The following is a 17,649-nucleotide window of genomic DNA, read 5'->3' on the forward strand; positions in this document are numbered from 1 at the left end:
ATTTCCTGTTCTTTGTAACACAGCCCTAATAATCTTTAATTGTTAGCACAGGAATGCATTTTATAGAAATGATGGAACCATACTTAAGAATTATTTATAAAGTTTATTTTGGATAATAGATTGTGAATGTTCTTCAATCATTCTTTAATATTTAATCACATGTAACCAATATTTAAACAAAAAAGAATAATTCATGCTTTATGAATGTGAACAATTATTCTGTTTGCCTTCCTCTCTTTTTAAAAAAAGAAAGAGAAAATTCATCTCAGTAAAGGAGACCTCATGAGGCCCTGAATAGTATTAATCCTCTCTAATTAACCAGATATTTTACCTGCTGGGAAGATACTCTAAAATACTTTTTTATTCTGAGGTGTATTTTCCTCAACTGAATTTGAATTAATATGATAGCTTCTCAAAGATTAAGTCTATAGAGTACTTAATTTATTTATAATTTTGAAGAATAAGTTAAGCAGGAAGGTATGTTTCATTTGCTTCAGTAGTCAGGACAGCATGAGATGTGCTAGAATGCCTAAAGAGCAAGAAAGCAGCATTTAAGAGGAAAGAGACAGAACAAATGCTACAAGGTTACATATTCTGAAGTCTGCATATGCACTGCGATTATGAAGTAGGAATTTAAAAGTGTTTTATCATTCTTTTTACAAAATTGCAGTAACATGTTCAGCAAAGCTAGTAAGGCTGCTTCGGTCCTCCTCTGCTCCTTGTGGTCACATACTGATCTCCACAATGCTTACAAAAAGGTAAGACCTGGCTTGTAGCAAAAACATTTAATCTGTCCTTTCAGATCTATTTCAGGTCTTGTTTGACCTCTGTGGCTCTTAGCACTTCTGCACTGTTACTTGATAGGATTTCAAGGGGTCTCTGAATTTGGTGTTTCTTACTCATGTATAACATGACCAGCAGCTCAAGGGAGGGGATTTTGCCCCTCTGCTCTGCTCTCATGAGACCCCACCTGGTGTGTTGCATTCAGTTCTGGGCCCCCAGCACAAGGACATGGGCCTGTTGGAGCACGTCCAGAGGCCACGAGGCTGATCAGAGGGCTGGAGCATCTCTTCTATGGAGACAGGCTGAGGGAGTTGGGGTGGTTCGGCCTGCAGAAAAGAAGGCTCCGGGAGCACCTTACAGTGGCCTAAAGGGGGCCTGCAGGAAAGCTGGGGAGAGACTCTTGGTCAGGGAGTGTAGTGACAGGACAAGGGATAATGGCTAAAAACTAATAGAGGGGAGCTTTAGATTAGATATTAGGAGGAAATTCTTCACTCAGAGGGTGGAGAGGCACTGGAACAGGCTGCACAGAGAAGCTTTGGCTGCCCCATCCCTGAAAGTGTTCAAGGCCAGGCTGGATGAGGCTTTGGGCAGCCTGGTCTGGGGGGGAGGTGTCCCTGCCCATGGCAGGGGATGATTACAGAAAATCTTGCACAAGCAATGCATGCCCTTAATTTTCACTCATCTTTGTTCGTATTCTCTCCCTCTGCGGTTTTATATGCACTAGAAAAGTTTATGAAAAATGTTGCTGCTGCCTGCCAGATCAGATAGTGAGAAGAAATGCTTAGTAGGTGTCCATCCACCACTGACTGAACCAACCTGACACAGATGGCATGAGCTGCCAGCGAAAGAAAATGAAGGGCAAAGCAGCTTCTTGCTTTAAACCCAGAGCAGTTTTGTTCTCCTTATTGTCTGCGTGTTCTGTAAGCCCAGGTACTAGTTATATCCAAACAAAAAGGTACAGCCAGGGAAAGGTTTGGCAAACATTTACTGCCACAGTCAAAATCAAACAAAAAATGACCAGCCAGCCAACAAAGCAACTTGTTTCTTTCCTTTTGAGGCTCTATAAGTGCTTTTTCTATGCACAGCTGGGTTGACTTCAACCTGCCTACCTCCAGCTTGCATTTCAAACTGTATTCATTCCCTATTTTCCTGCTGCTTAGAATTTGTCACCTAAAATTCCCAATAACCTGAAATTATCCCGTTTTCCCAGCCTTCAGCATATGTTAGCCAGTTTGCTTCTTAACAAAGTAACAATGCAACTGAAGGCTTCTAGCTTTAAAAAAAAAAAAAAAAAAAGTAAGAACTGTAAATTTTTTATTTCAATTTGCTCAAGGAGATTTACATAGCACAGTATCTTTTTACAGTCTTGCATCATACTCAGCAGTATGCTGCCTCACAAACCAGAAATCTGCATTCAAGAATAAGGGTCCTGGAACCAAAACGCAATATCCTGGAAGGCACAAATTTTCTGGAGTCTTTGGTATTTGGGATGTACATATAAGACACATATGTCCAATCTTATTTTCAAAAATCCTGATTACTTGCCGTTCATGTACGAATCATGGCCCCTAGAGATATCAGGTACAGCACTGAAAACTTAAGGCGACCTGTCTGGATATTTTTGAAAAGTCAGCATAATAAGCAATGGAAATCATGTGATCAAATGAGATTGATACAATCCTGAGGCATTTTGGCATTGTCCTGAACTCTTTGTTCAGATAGAGTTAATCTCAGATGACATTAGCAACCTAAGAGTTATGAGTCTGTAGAGCTGAACTAGAGGAATAGGCTCCCCATACAGTCATTGGAGAGTTAAGCAACTCCCAGCAATGATTCATAGAACCACAGAATATCCTGAGCTGGAAGGGACCCACAAGAATCGAGTCCACCTGCTGGCTCCACACAGGACCACCCAAAAACCAGTGACCACTGCCCTGGGTAGCCTGTCTTTGTGTCCGACCACCCTCTCGGTGCAGAACCTTTTCCTAACACCCAGCCTGACCCTACCCTGTCCCAGCTCCATGCCGTTCCTTTGGGTCCTGTCGCTGTCCCCAGAGAGCAGAACTCAGCGCCTGCCCCTCCACTCCCCTCGTGAGGAAGCTGTCGAAGACCTTCTCACTTATCTTAGACTAAACTGATTCACTTTGGGGAGATGCATATTCTGTCTCTGTCTGCCTAGACCTCTGCCATGACTCCATACCTAGCTTTTAGGCAGGTGAACTCATCTTTCCCTTGCAGAATTGGCACTGAAGGTAATGAATTATTCTTTCTTTCATTCCAAAGGCGGACTTTAAGAAGACGGATTTCATCAATACCCGGACCACAAAAGCCTATAACTCACTAAAAGACTGAGTCAGATCATAACACGACTGAAGATAAATGAGACTGTACATCAATTAGTGTAACTATCTTCATGTGATTGGTGTTGCCATCATGAACCAGGAAGTATCTCAGAAAAGAGAGGCTGATTGTAGACTTGAGTGGCCTGTGATAGTTGACTTGTATTTTTAATCCTAATCACATTGTCACTGTGTATATCAATGTATAAATAACCAAAGATGGATTCTTCAGGATACCTGAGGTGAAGTTTCATCTAGGTTTAACATTTTTCAGAGTTTCAGATTGCCTTTAGTGTAACAGGCATTTATACAGAGAGGTTTGAAATGCTGATTGGCAGCAAATTATATTCAGATTGTTTTATACAAATAGTTTTCTACTGTGGCTAAGCATCAAGTGCACTGCTCAGGACATAGAAATTTTTCACCCAGTTTTTTCTTCACATATGCTAGAAAATAAGAATTTCCAGACTGTGAGTATGCACAAGAAGCTGTTTCACTACCTGCATTATAAAAGCACCAAGGCAGTTAAAATGAGTATTTTTATATTACTTGTATTCATGTGCTCACTGGTTCTTAAACCTCTTTCCTTTGAGATATTATCAGCAAAAGAAACAAAATTGATTGTACATATGTCTCCTTATTTCTGGCTCTCCTCATCCTTGCTCACGTGGCTGTCAGAATTGATAACAGTGTCCAGAAGAGGTTTTCTCTAGAAGCAATATGTCAGACACTTTGGGCTGAACTTAGATCCATCATTCTTTGCTAATTGTTGCAAGAGTTAGTTGCTGGTGATTCAATGATTATTTTAAGAAAATCACATTTTCAAATTGATTCTGTTGATTAAATATAGTAAAGGGAGTGGAGTCATGTCTTTATTTTTTAAGAAAAAGATATATATATACATGAGATTAGGATAATTGCTGCTTGAGGAATTCATCTGATCCTGCTTCATATTCTCTTAGTTGAAATCATCATCCTCCCTACAGCAAATACCTGCAGTGTGATAACTGACGGACTATGTCTGCACATGTGGAAATAGGTAACAGGAGGAGACAAATTCCTAAACACCTGAAGGCTGTTCCCATGATGTGATCCTAGGAGAGGAAAAAGAAGCATTAAAAACCCTATCTGATGCCTTTAGTGAGCAAGAGTTATCTCAACAAACCAGCAGTTAAATTGTCCATTAAGCCAATTGAACATGAATATGTAAATATGTAAAGCTCTGTGTATTGGATTATGAGTTGACATGATCTGGCGTTACTCTGCTAATCAGAGGAGCTAAGCTACGTTTACGGCAGCCAAGACTTTGGCATATGCATTCACAACCCTTCCTGCAAGAAAGGAATCTGTACTGTGCCCCCGCCCTGAACTGCTGGCACTGCAGCTACCGCAGCTCTTCTTGCCCAGAAGAGGATGGCTAATCCTTTGAGCAGGGACCTCACAGAGGAGAGCATCAGCCCTGTTCATTTCAGCAGTTCTGGCCAAAGGTTTAGCTCCCAGAGGAAATTTATAGCCAGCAGATTGTGACATTGCACCGTGTCCAAACATATTTCTGGGTATCAGGGAGGTAAATTCTGCTTGTAGATGCATAGTTCTCCTAGAGTCCCCAGGAAGTCACACACCTGCATGCAGAACAAAATGTGTCCTGGAAGTTAAACAAACAACCCTGTTTTCCTAGCACAGGTCATTTTCATAGGTCTGTTGGTCCCTCACATTTGCTTTGAATAACACAAATGAAATGCATTCCAGTAGGAGGTTTGAAAAATACTATTGTTTTTTAAAAGGTCATTTTAAAATACTCCAGGTCCAAAAACAACATAGGGGAAGGGAATTTATAGGACCTCATGTTGAGAAAAATATTTTTATATATTTTATAATATGACAGAAAACAGACAATTAAAACCTAACTTTATCTTCTAACTTGTTAACCTAAATAATGCTGCATATGCTATGAATGAATAAACAGCAAGAAGCTTGAACAAGTTTACTTTCCCTGCATAAAAACAGTGGTAGTGAAAGTTAACATACAGAAAACAAACTACAGACAGAGTAGCGCAGGAATGAAGAATTGCAGTCTAAAGATCAGGGAGAGAGCTATTATAAATAGTCAAGCACTGGTTTACTTCTGTGAAACTCACACTCAGAAAGAAGACACACCAATGCCAGGCATTTTTAGACATTTTAGTTAGTCTGTCTAACTCCCAGTAAGAGATAATTAAGAATAGGGTGCAAACTTTTAGAGTTGTTTCTACATATAGTGTCTCTTTAAAATCACAGTGGTGTTCAAAAGTCACAGAGAGGAATGTCAGGCCTGGCAACAACTGAAAGCTATAAACAGGGATGAGAAACAATGACACGCCTTATTACAACTGATCTCCTACTTGTGTGTAATCAAAAACATTTCAGCAAGATTCCAAAGAAAGCAACAAATGTTAGAGAAATAATAAAGTGTTCTCTCTAACAAAAAAAAAAATCTGTCCTTGGTCTTTGTTATTACTAGCGAAACTACTTGCTGGAATGCAGCAAATGTATTTTCAAATCTTACCCCTTCTTTTTAAAGGGCAAATTCATTTTTAAATTAAATCTAGGTACAGCGACTGAGACTCTTACAACTGGAGCCTGTTACTAAAGGCAAGCTGTGTAATGCTCCTGAAAGCATCAGAGTGCTCTCGCAAATAATTTGTTTATACTTTCACGGTCTGTTACAACTCTGTCCAGTATTGCTGAGCTGTCAAAGCACCAGGAAACTTCTGTCTTTGTTCCTCTTTAATTGAGCTAAACCTTTGCTAGTAAACTTTACCATGGGCCATATCACCACTGAATCATCCTCGCCATAGTCTTGGATTCTGGAAATAAAACCTCCCCACTTGCTCTTACAGGGAGGAGAGCTGAGACCTTGACTTTAAATGTAGTGACGGGCATCCAGAAGGTCTTTGGCTGAACCAGGAACTGACCCCAGGTTCTCCTATGTTGAGATAGTGTCTTACCCACAACCAAATAAAATAATAATATCGTACTAGATACCAAAGAAAACCGAGATTAATTCATTGCCAAGACACTAGTCATTGCTTCCTTCATTTCATCCTCTTACCTTTTTTTGATATCGTTGCTCCTAAATATTATTGCCTTGTCTTCTCCTTCCCTTACCAAATAGAATAAAGCTATATAAAATATTGCACTGTGCATGCGCACAGTGTTTAGGTTAATTTTTTCGTTTGTTTGTGAGGTTCTTATTTTGCATAGGAACATCGTATATATTAATAAAGGTTAACTGTCCCTTCTGGGCCCATACAAAACCGCAGGTGAGATGAACTGGCACTGCTATGAACCATGATAAAAGAATCCCGGGCCCTTCACTGACCACTGCTTAGCCTGGCAGTAAGTTCTCTAAAGGCAACTCATTAAAGCTGAGGACTTGTGTCTCAGGCTGCCAGTTTGCGTGTTGCCATGTTTAGCCCTTGGGCTCCAGCTGGCCTTAAATTTTCCTGCTTTTCAGGTTCAGGACCAAAACACCCAACAGTACCACTTTGCAGCTCTCTTTGTGAGGGGTTCATGAGATAAGGTAATGAGTACAGAGGGCACAAATCACCCAAAAGCTGTGCGAAGTGATGAGACTTATGTTTCCTAAGTTATTTCAACTCCAGCAGCTGTCCTTGCATTCTTTTTCACTTTTATTGATACTGATTAAGACCTCCATTTTCATTCCTGACCTAACCCTAGATGCAGATCATGAGCAAGATAACATGACCTTAAGGCATCACCTGATGGTTAGGAGGGCAATATCTTTCGGAAAGTTCAAAAACTTAATGAAGCCCACAAAGGTCATAAGATAATGGTCCCAGCTAGAATAGCTGTGTTCGGCTTGGAATAATAACAAAATAAATCAGTAATGTAAAGTCAGCGCTGAACTCTGCCTGGAAAGCACACTGTACTTCAAGATACATTGGCAGACTTTAGCTTAACCCACACTGGACACTTGGCATGGTCCAATTAAAAACTGAGGAAGAGTTCAAACCCCGTACAACCTCTAAAGGCTGGAGAACCTTAGATGAGCTGTAACTGAGATTAAAACAAAGCCTGTGGAAAAAATCTGACAAGAAAAAGTAAGGAAATGAAAAGGAGATAGTTTTTTTCATCATAAAACTTCTCCTTTGTAATAAAAATGTTGCTTGGCAGCATGGAAGGGAGGGGTTGCACGGTGTGTTTGTGCTGTGGTTACCTTTGTGTTTGCATAGCACTTACAGCTAGGTAACATGCAGGATGCTGCACGGAGAACAATGGAGGCTTTCAAAGACAACTTCTGTCCTTGAGGAGAGACGGGGTAGCCATGCGGGCTGTCAGCTCACTCTCTTTGCTAGCACATCGGATTAAATGTGTTACCTGGGTCCTGCTTTCAGCCTGAAAAGAAAGCTGGGATTTTAGGAATTTTAGTCTTTTTGTTTGTTTGTTTGTTTAAATAAAATAAGGATCCTGAAGATGTTTCTCCTTTCATGATGTTAGGAAAAAAAATCTGCTCTAATAAGATGCATATAGCCTTTAAATAATATCTTATTAATAGAATCATATTTGTTGTTTTAAAAGCATACAGAAGATGATTATAATTCCTTTTTAAAACAAAAGGAGGCTGTGATGAGAAACGTTATGCCTGATGATAGATATGCTGATGAAAAGAAGAATCAACAAAGATATGCAAGATTTTAGATTTGCAAACCTAGAAATATTTGCAATCAGTTCCACTCTGCTTGAAAATACTTAAAATCTGAAAGTCAATAACTGATGCTTCAAGAACAGAAGTGTTCCTGCAAGTGTTGTTGTGGAAGTTTTGGCACAAATGCTATAAATGACACAAGCAGACAGAAGAAAAGATGTGTCCTGTTGTAAAAAGCTGAAGTAGGGGTGCTTGCAAGAGGTGTGGGTGCCAGAGCAGTTGGTTCATCAAGGAGGAGGCAGAAAAGCCAGAACGTGGGGAGGAGGGAGGGGAGCTGGCTCCTGTCTGGTAAGAGGGGAGGGGTGCCAAACCTCCAGTGAGAAGTGTTACCAGACATGGCTGGGCAGCAAATGCTACCCCGGAAAAAAAAATAAAAATGAGATGGTAACCCATGAAAGTGAGAAGGGCTAAGCAGTGGGTGTGGAAAAGGAGAAAGTTTGGAAGCTCTGAAATTCACTCAGCAGGAAGCAAGGCCATCAAGGTCAGAGGTGCTTCCTGCACCTCCAGCACAGAGGGCATCTCTCAGGAGACCCTCGCTGCAAACCCTGTCAGGCTGCATGCAGCTCTCTCTCCAGCTTGTGCGTAGAGTGAATGAACACCTGGGTTTGGTATTGCCAAGGTTTAAGGACTGGGTGTTGCTCAGAGTTTTGTTTTGCAGGTTTGTGAGGTCCTACATGTGAGGAAACCAGCGTTTTCATACACTTGCGTAATGCGCAGCCACATCTGCAAGCTGGCAGCCTGGCCAGGGCTGTGCCTGCTGAGTAAGCAGTGTGTGCTACCACTCCACCAAGGAGGTTTTTCCTCATTAGATCAGATATCTACTGCTGTTACATGGAAGTATAGATAGATTCACCATTATCTGGGCTTAGGGCTGCAATTAAGTTATTGTGGGGGTAATTGTGGACAGTAAAGACGGCACAGTTAATTCAGTAATCTACAATATGCTCAGTCTGTAAAAGAAGAGGTATTTAGTACACCTGAAAGACAACGACCTGTGGTTTGCAGGCAACCTCACGTTATTTACGTTTACTGCAGTGGGTACAAGTGTGAATTTGTTAAAATGGCATAAGAAAAGGAAAAAAACATAAGAACATGCGGTAGGTGTTATAAACACCTTCTACATAGGTAGAAGGTGTTTATAAGCAGGTTTAAAAGCTGCTCCCCACTGTTGCCATTCTGTGCATTTTACAATGGAAAAATTCTTTCTCATCCTCCTGTTCTGACTTGGAAAGCAAAGAAAAACCCAGCTGGTCCGCAGGCCAGTTCCGCCAGGGGACTTCAACCACAAAACATCAGACTCATGCTGCCCACTCTGTTCCCCCTTATGCTCACCTTCCCCATAGGGCCAGAGAGCAGTCCAGCTCGTGGCTGCCACCCCAGCCCATCCTTACTCCCTGCAAGGCTCTACCTGCCTGCGCACAGGCACAGGTAGGTACCCGTTATTTTTCCCCACTGCTGCAGCAGAAGCGATGCTCTCAACTAGCAATTTTTGTGTCGTGCTGGGTCTCCACCAGCGTCTGCTCTAACAGTGCTGGGCAGGATGCTAGGCAGCAGCAAGACCTGTGGGGGGGTTCATGAAGCAGACACATGGCCCATGGGATGGATTCCATGGTTCCTTGAACAAAGCTTGGGGTAGTCACAGCATTGCAACCTGGAAGAGGTTTGAGCAGCACAGAGGCCGCTTTCTGCTGTTCCTGTGGGCACTCATTCCTCGGGGAAAATGCACTTAGCAGCACTGATAAAACAATTGTCTTACCAGTGCTTGGCAAAACACTTCGAAAAGGCATGTCCACTCTCAGATGCTCCATTAAAGTCAGCAAATAGCAGCTGGTTGATTCCCAGCCAGGAGACAAAGCAAAGGTAAATACAGTGCAGCCCTGGATAATGGTTCCCGATCTCTCGTGTGCTTACACCGCCCCCATTGCAGTAGATGCATGTGTTGCTCTATCTCCGTTTCTATTCATGCAGCCTGGTTTTATGGCCTTGGCTAGGATTTTTTCTCCATAGACATGCAGCTCCAAAAAATTAAAAATCAGTATAACATTGCAAGCCAGAGAAACCTCTCAACAAAATTTGTGTTAAACACTCATTACTCACAGTTTGGGCAAGAGGACATTCTCCTGAGTGCTGAGGGCATCACTGGAAAGATTACTCCTTTCCTTCAGCCATGGTCGGTTCCCAGCTCTGGCTGCAAGCAAAGCAAAAACATGACCTTCCATCTTCACAGGAGTGACAACAAATAGCCCATAGCTGCCCCTTTCCACTGCTGTCCATTAAATAAAGGCATCTATCACATTACTGGGGGGGGAAGAGGGAGCAGTTTAATTTTTGCATTCGTGCCATTTAACGATAGCCTTTTTTTGGTAAGAGGAGGAAGGTGAGGAGGAGAAGAAAAGGGGTTTCTGAGAAGATCATCCTGATATTTTTTCTCTTTTCTTGTGCCATAACAATGCCTTTCCTCCTAAAATAAACAAAACATGATTCTTCCCCCACAGACCTTCAAGAGAAAGCACTTAATGTTTTGGGGGCACATCTTTGTACAGGCTAGCTGTATACTGCACACATGCTGTCCACCACAAATCATTTTTGCTATGGCTTAGCAGAGAGTCTCTAAAGTTGACACCTGACAAAAGTGAGACCAGAAATAATCCAGCAGTCCCATCTCTTCTCCCTTGCGAATGTCAGTTCCATCCCCTGTAAATTTTGCAGTGAAGTCAGGGTAACATATTGCTTATCCCCATACAAGCCAAAACCTGTCCCCAGACACAGAAAGTCAGGACATGGTGGAGGGAAGAGAAACTCCCAAAACAAAAAATGTTTCAAGTGTGGCTGGAGGATTGTCTTGCCAAAACAAAGTGAGATACAGCTGTTCAGGTCTGTCTTCGTTTCAACAGCAACTGTGTTAACACATCATTTGCTCACGGGTCTACAAGCTCTCCCTTGGTGAGCAGATTAAGGTAGCAGCAGTGCAAGACAGCCACACACACACACTCAGGGGAGATGTCACCAGTTGCACCACACTAAGAACATAAACAAGTGAGTTATCCACAGGGCAAATTCAGGGGGAGGATAAACTAAGTGACCACCAAAAGTTCCTTCCAACCAGCATTTCTGTAACTTTATGGTTGGAGTCTTTCTGCTCCAGTGTGACATAGATTAATTTATCTGAATTTGTACTATGGACAACACAGTTGTTTCTATTCTGTGTATGGCAATTGCTGACAGGAGGTGATGTTTCAATGGTGCTTAGTGTTTGCTCTCCACTCATACCATATTATCTCTACAATATTTTAAAAGCCTCTATGCATAAAGTGAAAACTTGACAAACCACTTTAGGTTCATGAGGACAGAAAGAGAAATTGCTTGTGCTAACTGTAGCTTAAAACTAGGAAATCTTTTCCAGTTGAAGGCAGTCCCATCCGCTCGCTGGGGAGTCAAGCTCCATGTGGCCTTGCCTAGGTGGAAGAACCAACCGGAGAAACATTTGTTCCAGTTGACGTTAATGTTAACTTGGTTTCCTGTTGTTCTAATCAAACCAACAGCTCTGCTTCCATTAGATTTCATATAACTCTTACTTGAAAGGAAAAGTACATGCTGAGAAGAAAAAAGAAAAAAAAAAAAATGATTTACAGACTTTCCTGAAGTCTTAAAATCGTGGCAACAAAAGAGCTTCCCCATATCTATTTTCAGAGTCTACTGTACTTGCACTCAAGCCTTGATTTTTCACAACACTGGCAGCTTCCTTTGCCATACTTTAATCTTTTTGTCTTCTCCTTTCAGTAAAACTCTCACATTACAGCTGTAACAGCCACCATCAGTCAGACTGGGCAAGCTTTGGAAATTCCTTTAATCAACTCACTAATCAAGAGCTTATATGCGAGCCCCACATCAGGAAGCAGTTTGACCTCTTAAAGAACTTAGAGTCTCGCCTAGGTGGTGAAAGAGCAATGCAGTCAATTGTGAAAAAGGTCTCAGACAAGGAGGAAACCTAACCTTGTTCATTAGCTGTCTTCACCAGCTATAGTCAATAGACGGCTTCCAGACAGACTACGATCCTAGGCCCTCAGTGTAAATATTTGTATGATGTGGCACTAATTTTTCTCAATACAGTTACTGTGGAGGCAAATTACCACGTTCAATAGGTAAAGATATTAGAGGTTATCATTATGTAAAGCACTAAGACTTGGATGTATAGATTAATATTTGTTTCTGGGCCATCATTCTGTTTATTGTTTGTTGTTTCTTAAAGAAAAAAAGAACATTATAATCAGAGGAAAAGGCAAAAAAATAAAAATGGACCATAGAAGTTTGGTTCATTTGAAATTTTGGAGCTTTTTTATAATTGTAACGCTAACTTACAGATCGGTTTTATTCTCCTTTTTCCCACCCAATATCTGTTAGAAATGCTAGTTCACCTGGGAACCTAGATATAAAAAACTGATAGGTTAAAGAGGTGCCCATGGAGCTGTAGCCCACATTTTTAAACATATTTAGAACCGATTTCCTACATAGGTAAAGGCAATGGGAAAAGAACTGGGCTTGTGGGGGGCATTTAATAGATGGGCAAAGTTTGTACTGCATCTGTCACTTAGTAAATGATGAACTAAGTGAAAGGAAGAAACAGATATCACAGCTGAGGAGGGAACAGACACGTTTTAAGAAATTGTAAGAAAGAATTTCATACTGAAATAATTCATTTGTTATGTCTCCAAAGCAGAATACCACTGTTATCTGCCACTCTAACAGCACTGACATTGGAGGTTGTACGTTCACAAGGTAACTCCCAGGCTTCTTTCTTAGATGATGGAAAACTAAATGAATATCTGCTAAAAGCTCAATCTCGGTATTGATATTGATCAACCTCAGATATAGTTAGATGGAAATATATGAACTAGTTAGCACTAATTACTAACAGAGGAGCTAGTCCTGTCAGTACAAAACGGAGAGGCATGCAAGCCTGAAGAGCCCAAGCACAGAGTCCAAGTACAAGGCAATTGAGTGAAGGGAGATAAGTGTTTTAGGAATCACCAGAGACCTTGCCATTCAGGAAGACTGGAGGCTGGAGACTTCCTTTCAAGATGTTTGAGGCCCTAAGAAGCCTAGGTGCCATCACAAATCATGTATAAAACTGAATTTTATTCCTCAAGCAGATAGGCCCTTTAAGAAAAATATCCTGTAAGGCTATGTGGAGACAGAACTACACTGTAGCACTGCATATCTAAGCCTCAGCACACAAAAGTACAACCAGAACACTGTGCTCAAATCTCATTATCTGTATAAATGTTGTGGTTCAGAATGTGCTGCAGGAAAAGACCAACAGGTTTTACCTGTTCTGGAAGACCTTGCTGGATTCCCACAGTCAAAGGTAATCTATTTATTATTGCTCACCTGTCAGATCAATGAAAGGCTCTTGGAATCAGTAAAGCCTGTTATGAACCTTGTGCCCTGCTTTGGCATTGTCTGGAAGAGCAGTGGCTGAATTAACCTCACCTTTTCCATCTCAGACACCACAGGAACATAGCTCCATTCTACCGTAAAATTTTCACCTCAGGTTACTCTCTGGTGATAATCCACACCACTTCCTCGGCAAAGTACTGAAGTGACACTTTGTTGTTGTTGCAGTTGCTTTTTTAATACTCTGAAAAGGCTTATTAAGAGGACTATTTTGGCACCAGGTGGAATTTCCCCAGTGTCCACTGGGAGCCCACACATGTGCCATGAACATACAGGGCTGTATTTGACAAAAATCCAATAATTTTTTTAAAAGTCAAAGATACTATCAAAACTGTTATTTAAGGCAATGGGAGTACGTGTAGCAATTCAGTGTTCCAGAGCAGCATAACAGTTTAGAAGCAAAACAATCTCCACTCCTGGCAATGGTTACTTACCCCTGTGGACCTGGAGGGCTTTCATTAAAAAGTTCACAGTTTTATTGCTATATACTAACCTGAAAACCTGCTGGGTTTGGATTGATTTTTTTGTTTGTTTGTTTTAAACAGACATCTCTGATTTCAGTTGATATATCACTTTGGAAGGGGACTGTTCTTTACTGATGTCCTGTAGCAGCAACGTGCACTGGGGAGCCCTCCTCAGTATAAAACACATATGGCTGTGAGTCCATGTGTCCCCTTCCCATCCTTATTGAAACAGATAAGAAAGGGAAGGTCTGTGTATCTTATGGTTACAGAACAAGCATGCATTAGCTAAAATAGAAATGTACTGTGATAGTATTTTTAAAATAAATAGTTTGCGCTTACTATAAAAAAAATAATAATTAATAATAGGTTTTCAGAATGTACAGATCATCAGTCCATGCCACAGCTCAACAAGCCTGTGCTCAGCTATGTAAACCAGCTTGGTGCAAACAGTTCTGCAGCCCAGATTCAAGCCCAGACTAAGATTAAGAAAAGTTACACAATTGTATCTCAGCCACATGATCAAAATTCTGAAGAAACCCTTTCCAGAGACCTTTCAAGAGACCAGAAAGGATATAGATAAAACTATCACTTAACCTACTGCTTTCTTACAGTTTGGATGGACACAGTGATTTCTCTCATCTCCCTGATCTAACTTTGGCCACTGAATACTTGATGGTATTTGCAGGAGGATGAAGCTTAGCAGTGTTGTGCCACCTTTCAAAGGTGGCAGCGGGCAGAAACACAGTACACTTTATTTATTAGAAACTTTGTATATTTTGACATGAATTGAAAGTACTTACTTCAAATGAAGTGCTTTCTTCCCCTCATTCAGGCAGGGGAATCATTTTCAATTGCTGTTAAAGAAACATGTTACATAAGAGCACTGATGCTGCAAGCAGCACTACCTGCCTTCGTGAGCGCTCTGACTGCTGCAAGCACGGCAGGTTCAGGCGTTGCCTGGCTTTACTCCACCTTCAAGGCACAACAACTACCAACTACTTTGTTGTTGTTGTTGAGATTTATTACTTCTGACAGGCAACTGTAGCTTATATGTGTTTAACAACTCCCACACACTCTGCAGGAGCTACCTCATGCAATATGCTAGCTCAGGGGCACCCTTTTGCCAGGAGAGCATTCATATCACCTGGGCTGATTTTACAAGGTGTGAAATCTATTTGGGTGCACTGAATTCCAGTGTCTCTCATATATATGCACATGTGTGTGTCTACAAATTTCTGCACATTGGTTATAAAAAGACTGTCCTCAGGACTGAAGGAAAAAAAAAGTCAAATAATGAAAGCTGGGAAGGAGCAAGAGTAACATTACATTTTTTAGACTGTCCTCTCATGTTTCCAGCATATGCTCTGCGTGGGAACAGAGAGGAAGAGTTTAACCGTAATTCAATTACACTCTTAATGATAGTCTAATGTCCGTGTCCACAAGAATTCACAGTACTTGACAAGTAACCCAACCTCCATTGGCAATAGCAGTATTTGACCTTGGCTTACTACTCACTGACGCTTCATGTGGTTGAAATGCTTGGATGCCAGCTGCGTGTCAGCAGCAGGCTGCAGTTCTAAAAATTAGTGTGCTTCATTTTGCTCAGCAATATTAAAAAACACACATGATAATTGTGGCTGGCTAAGCAATTCAGGCAGAACTCTGAACCTGCCTGAACCGTTCTCTCATTTGAAAGTGACATACCATTTACAAGTTTCATTTGGCTAGAGGCTTTAATTTATTATGTTTCAGCATTATGCTGAAGCGGTAGCTTCGTTTTGCACTGCACAGGCCCATCTCATGCCAAGTGAAGGCCAGATGCATAGATAAATGCTTAAGAGAACATACTTTGGCAGGCCATCTCCACAATCCTGGAAAGAGGCGATTCACTGCCAGGTTTAGATACAGCCTTTTTCTACATGTTGACTGCTGCCATTACAACATGTCTCCAGTGCATTTACCACCATAAAGTTAACTGTAGAAAAGTGAGAAAAGAAGCATATTTATGTTATCACTTCTAAATCTTCTCTGCACAGACAAGAGCAGCAGTGACTTACCCAACCAGCATTTCTGCAAACTCACCCAGCACCTTAAAAAAATACAAGCACAGAAAACCAAGAAGACTGTTTCTCACTCTGGACAGTGCAAAGAAAAATGGAAGTGAGAGTTGGAAGGGCAAACGGCTCAGGTGAACTAGAAGAGCTGTTATTCCTAGCCTGGTTTGGGCAAGGAAGTCCTTGTCAAAAGCAAACCCTTTGCGTTTTAGAATACTCTTTTGAGAAAGATAATACACATCATACATGAAAGCATAGCCTCCCACAACATATTTTTGCCAGAATCACAAATATAGGAATATGGATTGTTTTAATGTTGTGAAATGTTGAAGAAGTTATTATTCATCTAGGAAACCCAGCTGGGGGCTCTCACTGAAGCATCAGTGTTGAACTGCACTACCCGCAAGGCAAGAGCCAATCTGTGCTGCTGCTATGTGCTGTCCCCTGGGAGCACAAAGCCAGGCAGCACCTGTGTGCCAGGGAAGACAGGATTGAAGACAGGATCCAACTGTTTTTGAGAACCATCGAGATCCTGAGCAAAAAACAGCTCCCAGTTCATGCTCTGAGCATAGAAGGATTTGTGCTAGTCTAGCTCCTCTAACAGCAATACTGAAAACATGCTCTAAGCATTTGAGAAAATCATACTTCTGCCATGGCCAGAAGGTGGCTTAATTAAAACAACCTGATTTTCAGATAGTACATAACATTTTGTATTTCAGCTCTATAGTTTTCTAGCTCTGCAGAAAATGCTTTGCAGAAGCTTACATCTGCTCAGATTTCTTCCTAGGAAAATAAGTTTCATTTCAAAAGTAATGCTCACAGTATTTTTTGGTTAGTTGGTTGGTTGGTTGGTTGGTGTTTTTTTTTCCTACAAAAATCAATCCTGATACTTGTATAACACCTTCCCTGCCCTGCCCTGCCCTGCCCTGCCCTGCCCTGCCTTTCCTTTCCTTTCCTTTCCTTTCCTTTCCTTTCCTTTCCTTTCCTTTCCTTTCCTTTCCTTTCCTTTCCTTTCCTTTCCTTTCCTTTCCTTTCCTTTCCTTTCCTTTCCTTTCCTTTCCTCTTCTCATCTAAAAAGAAGCAAGTGAAAAAAAAACTATTTAGGTGTTACAGCAAGAGCTGTAGAATGTCCAGCTCTGTGGCCACCTAAAAAGTTTGACCTGTATTAAGTTAGCTGTAGTCTAACTGCTTTCTTTTTAGTCTCTTTAGGTGCAGTATTAAAGTTGGCCAAGTCAAATGCCTAAGTTCATTTTCAACTTTTTAAGTAGATCAGGCAGTACTCTAAGAGGACCACAGAGCTTCATGCAATATCTTGCTAAGATAAATAAGGAGACAGAAGCATGGACCAGAACAGACCATAATCACTGATCTAATAAAATACATGTTATCATTGTCAGGTCTAGTAAAACATATGCCTGGAATACTTAAACTGAAATGATCTCTGAAGATAAAAACTTATCTCCATCACAAGTGGTGAGGTTCAAGAGGACTGCAGAATGGTAAACACAACAATTATCTGTATGAAGGGTAAAAGGGGAGCTGGGAATTCATAGAGCAATACAACCATCTTGATCTCTGGCAAGATATATGAAGGTCTGTTCTGACAAGGAATACAGAAAGAGACTGAGAGTGCCCAATATACTGCCTGATAAGAATTGCCTAGGTGATATCACAATGGATTCTGTCACTCAAATTTGAAAAATGCTTCTTTCATTGAAATTAAGCTGAAACAAAACTGTAGGGGAATAAAATCCCCAATTTGCCATTACCTTTGTTTCTTCACAAAAGCTCAAAGAAAAAAAGATTGACATCAAGCAAACAGGTGTCCTGTGGTTCAAGGTGAGATT

General features: G+C 41.1%; 1 protein-coding gene across 1 annotated transcript in view; it reads left to right on the plus strand.

Annotated features, from left to right (window-relative positions):
* PKP2 (plakophilin 2) overlaps positions 1–3,980 on the plus strand; it is a 44,744-nt gene extending 40,764 nt beyond the window's left edge. The window contains exons 12-13 of the mRNA XM_035551033.2: positions 671–758; positions 3,067–3,980. Of these exons, the coding sequence (XP_035406926.1) occupies positions 671–758; positions 3,067–3,135 (157 nt within the window). The 3' untranslated portion in view covers positions 3,136–3,980. The remainder of the gene's footprint in view (positions 1–670; positions 759–3,066) is intronic.
* Positions 3,981–17,649: the final 13,669 nt, after the last annotated feature.

This window comes from Cygnus atratus, chromosome 1 (assembly GCF_013377495.2).
Source record: "Cygnus atratus isolate AKBS03 ecotype Queensland, Australia chromosome 1, CAtr_DNAZoo_HiC_assembly, whole genome shotgun sequence".
Lineage (NCBI taxonomy): Eukaryota > Metazoa > Chordata > Aves > Anseriformes > Anatidae > Cygnus > Cygnus atratus.